The sequence below is a fragment of the Micromys minutus genome, assembly GCF_963924665.1.
Source record: "Micromys minutus genome assembly, chromosome: X".
Taxonomy (NCBI): domain Eukaryota; kingdom Metazoa; phylum Chordata; class Mammalia; order Rodentia; family Muridae; genus Micromys; species Micromys minutus.
Window position 1 is genome coordinate 120,512,812 of NC_137970.1, and position 4,556 is coordinate 120,517,367.

The window sequence follows — 4,556 nt, forward strand, 5'->3', positions numbered from 1 at the left end:
AAATTAAATCAAGCAACAAAAAGCAAGAGCATCCCCCAGTGCAAGCGGCATATTCTTTTACTTTGCTCTCCTTCTCTTCCCGAAGATGCTAAACTACTGGTGGACTGAAGAGGAGAGGAGCCGCGTCTTCTCCTGATGTGTGAGTACCCCAGCCGGAGCTTTCTTTGCCCTATCATTCTGTCCCCTCCACCAGCTCCCAGACTTAATTTTTCCAACCTTTCTTTTTATTTTTATTTATTTATTTTTTTTTTTGTGCAGTTTAAAAAAAACAAAAAAGTAAAGCAATTTCTACTGCAAGCCCCAAACGGGCAATCCGCTTGAGATTTCTTCAAAATACCTCAGGGGAGGAGGAGATGGGCCGGATTTAGTAGGACAACTCGATTACTAATGACTCCGTGGCTGGCTGTGACCCACAGGGAAATCAGGTGCAAGCATGTGTGTTCCTGGATGCGTTGTGTGGGTGGGCTGGGGGTAGTGGGTAGAGAGAAAGAGAAGAAACTGCTTTGAAATACGCAATGATTTCATTCTTCCTTGCTACCCACCCCCTCACTCTCTCTCCCTCCCACCAGCCTGCCTCCTAGCTTTGCCATTTTAATTGGGCTTCCTTGTGTCTTTTTTTCCTGCATCCCGCTTTCTTCCCTGTCCCTCACTCAAGGTTTGCTTGTAGGTACCTGAGCTGACATCGAAGGTGCTTAAAGATGCTGAGCGGCGTTTGGTTCCTCAGTGTGTTAACAGTGGCCGGGATCTTACAGACGGAGAGTCGCAAAACTGCCAAAGACATTTGCAAGATCCGTTGCTTGTGCGAAGAGAAGGAAAACGTACTGAATATTAACTGTGAAAACAAAGGATTTACAACTGTCAGTTTGCTTCAACCCCCCCAGTATCGCATCTATCAGCTGTTTCTCAACGGAAACCTCTTGACCAAACTGTATCCAAATGAGTTTGTCAATTACTCAAATGCAGTGACTCTTCATCTCGGTAACAATGGGCTGCAGGAGATCAGACCTGGGGCGTTTAGTGGTCTGAAAACTCTCAAGAGACTGCACCTCAATAACAACAAACTGGAGGTATTGCGAGAGGACACTTTTCTAGGCCTAGAGAGTCTGGAGTACCTCCAAGCTGACTACAATTACATCAGTACCATCGAGGCAGGGGCATTCAGCAAACTGAATAAGCTCAAAGTACTCATCTTGAATGACAACCTTTTGCTGTCTCTGCCCAGTAATGTATTTCGGTTCGTCCTGCTGACTCACTTAGACTTGAGGGGGAACAGGTTGAAAGTAATGCCTTTTGCTGGTGTCCTTGAACATATTGGAGGAATCATGGAAATTCAGCTGGAAGAAAACCCGTGGAATTGCACCTGTGACTTACTTCCTCTCAAGGCATGGCTGGACACCATTACTGTTTTTGTGGGGGAGATTGTTTGTGAAACTCCTTTCAGATTACATGGGAAAGATGTGACCCAGCTGACCAGACAAGACCTCTGTCCCAGAAAAAGTGCAAGTGGTGATTCTAGTCAGAGGAGCAGTCATTCAGACACACATGTCCAAAGGCTGTCCCCTACAATGAATCCTGCTCTCAACCCAACCAGGGCTCCAAAAGCCAGCCGGCCACCCAAAATGAGAAATCGTCCAACTCCCAGAATGACTGTGTCAAAAGACCGGCAGAGCTTTGGCCCGATCATGGTGTACCAGACCAAGTCCCCCGTGGCCCTCACCTGTCCCAGCAGCTGTGTCTGTACCTCTCAGAGCTCAGACAATGGTCTGAATGTTAACTGCCAAGAAAGGAAGTTCACTAACATCTCTGACCTACAGCCTAAACCTACCAGTCCAAAGAAACTCTACCTAACAGGGAACTATCTCCAGACAGTCTATAAGAATGACCTCTTAGAATACAGTTCACTGGATTTGTTGCATTTAGGAAACAACCGGATTGCAGTCATCCAAGAAGGTGCCTTTACAAACCTGACCAGTTTACGAAGACTTTATCTAAATGGCAATTACCTTGAAGTGCTGTATCCTTCTATGTTTGATGGACTGCAGAGCTTGCAGTATCTCTATTTAGAGTATAATGTCATTAAGGAAATTAAGCCTCTGACTTTTGATGCTTTGATTAACCTCCAGCTCCTGTTTCTGAATAACAACCTGCTGAGGTCTTTGCCTGATAATATATTTGGGGGCACAGCCCTCACCAGGCTGAATCTGAGAAACAATCATTTTTCTCACCTGCCTGTGAAAGGGGTCTTGGACCAGCTTCCTGCTTTTATCCAGATAGATCTGCAAGAGAACCCATGGGACTGCACCTGTGACATCATGGGGCTTAAGGACTGGACTGAACATGCCAATTCTCCTGTCATCATCAATGAGGTGACCTGTGAGTCTCCCGCTAAGCATGCAGGGGAGATACTGAAATTCCTGGGAAGGGAGGCTATCTGTCCAGATAATCCTAACCTGTCAGATGGGACTGTTTTATCAATGAATCACAACACAGATACACCTAGATCACTTAGTGTGTCTCCTAGTTCTTACCCTGAACTACACACTGAAGTTCCACTCTCCGTCTTAATTTTAGGATTGCTTGTGGTTTTTATCCTGTCTGTCTGTTTTGGGGCGGGGTTATTTGTCTTTGTTCTGAAGCGTCGAAAGGGAGTGCCAAGTGTTCCCAGGAGTGCCACCAACTTAGATGTAAGTTCCTTCCAGTTACAATATGGGTCTTACAACAGCGAAACTAATGATAAAGCTGACGGCCACGTCTATAACTACATTCCCCCACCTGTGGGTCAGATGTGCCAAAACCCCATCTACATGCAGAAGGAAGGAGACCCAGTAGCCTATTACCGAAACCTGCAGGACTTCAGCTATGGCAACCTGGAGGAAAAAAAAGAAGAACCTGCCACACTTGCTTACACAATAAGTGCCACTGAGTTGCTAGAAAAACAGGCCACACCAAGAGAGCCGGAGCTGCTGTATCAGAATGTTGCTGAGCGAGTTCAGGAACTTCCAAGTGCAGGCATAGTCCACTATAACTTTTGTACCTTACCTAAAAGGCACTTTGCCCCTTCATATGAATCTCGACGCCAAAACCAAGACAGAATCAATAAAACCGTTTTATATGGGACTCCCAGAAAATGCTTTGTGGGGCAGTCAAAGCCAGACCACCCTTTACTGCAAGCTAAGCCGCAATCTGAACCAGACTACCTCGAAGTTCTGGAAAAACAAACTGCAATCAGTCAGCTGTGAAGGGAAACCATTTACAACCCTATAGCATAAAAGGATGCAGCTCCAGACTGTTGGAAAGAGCTGCCTTTGCTTTTGTTGTGTCCTCCTTCCCCAGTGCTAATGGGAGACTGAAAGCTTTTGGGAGACGGGTGAAGCAATGATATTGCTCTTGCAAGCTTTCCTTTAAATTATTTCTCTCTTGCTCTCCCACCCCCGTTTCCCCTTCTCTTCTTAGAGACTATTAGAGAACATGAATGTTTCTACAATGCATTTTTTTCATGTGATTTTGTTTAGGTTGTGTTTCTGTTTTCTTTCTCTTTTTTTCTTTCCCCAGTGTGGGAGTGGAAAGAAATGATAGTGAATGAAGGAATAGTAGGCAAAGTTTTCAAATGAAAATATTTTGTAGAAGATCTCCAAAGATCTTTTGAAACTACAACTTTTTTTTGTAAATAATGCTATATGATATTGCCATCCACAGTTACCAAGTAGTATAGGCCTGGGCATTGCTACTTTGTGTTAAAGTGCCTTTGCACTTAAAGACATAACTTAAATGTTGCTTTTAGCTTTGAAAATTGAAAGTATTTTACTGTGATGTATTTTTAAAATTGAAATCAATGTAAAATAGATCTATATGTCATCTATATTAAGTCAACATACAGTTTGCCTGAGTTATAGAAACCAGCCTGTCATCAAAAGATTCTAGCTTAGGACTTTATAGATGTAAATGTAAAATATTTCCTTTCTTCTGGGTTTGTTATAAGTGATTTTATTTAAGTCAAGTAAGGGGATTTAACAGTGGACTAGAGGTAATAAGCCACCTCTGTCTGGATTAGTAATTCATTAATAAAATATATTTAACCCAATACCAGAGTGAATTGGACAATTAATGCCCTTCCGTGAATCATTATTTTACACTAACATGGTCAATGTTTTAGATTATTTTCCTAATTAAGAGTACATTGCACAACTAGTAGTATATTTTTTCTGCATTAAATTAGATATTTTTATATATTTAAATGAAAATCTGTATTTCTAACTTTTTAATTGAAACTAATATTTTTTCTGCCTATTGCAACATTTTCTATAAACACACACCAGTAGAGGCCGCCACACACCTCATTTAACCAAGACACAAGAGCCATTAAATACCTTGAAGGAAGACTTCAAAGGTAAGATGAAAACTTCCCACATAAGTTCTCTGCAAATTCAAGACAGCAGAGATAAAATTACATATCTCAAATTTTATTTCTTTGAGAATCAAAAATTAGACACAGAATTTTTTTCAATTTTCACAAAGCTAGATTTTCCTCTTGATTTTAACTGAAGCGTTAATGAGGT

At 42.1% G+C, this 4,556-nt stretch overlaps 1 protein-coding gene across 1 annotated transcript; it reads left to right on the forward strand.

Moving 5' to 3' along the window:
• Positions 1-698: 698 nt before the first annotated feature.
• SLITRK2 (SLIT and NTRK like family member 2) lies at positions 699-3,239 on the forward strand (the record flags this gene model as incomplete). Its single annotated transcript, XM_080909575.1, has 1 exon — positions 699-3,239. One exon carries the CDS (start codon positions 699-701, stop codon positions 3,237-3,239), a length of 2,541 nt encoding a protein of 846 aa, XP_080765701.1.
• Positions 3,240-4,556: the final 1,317 nt, after the last annotated feature.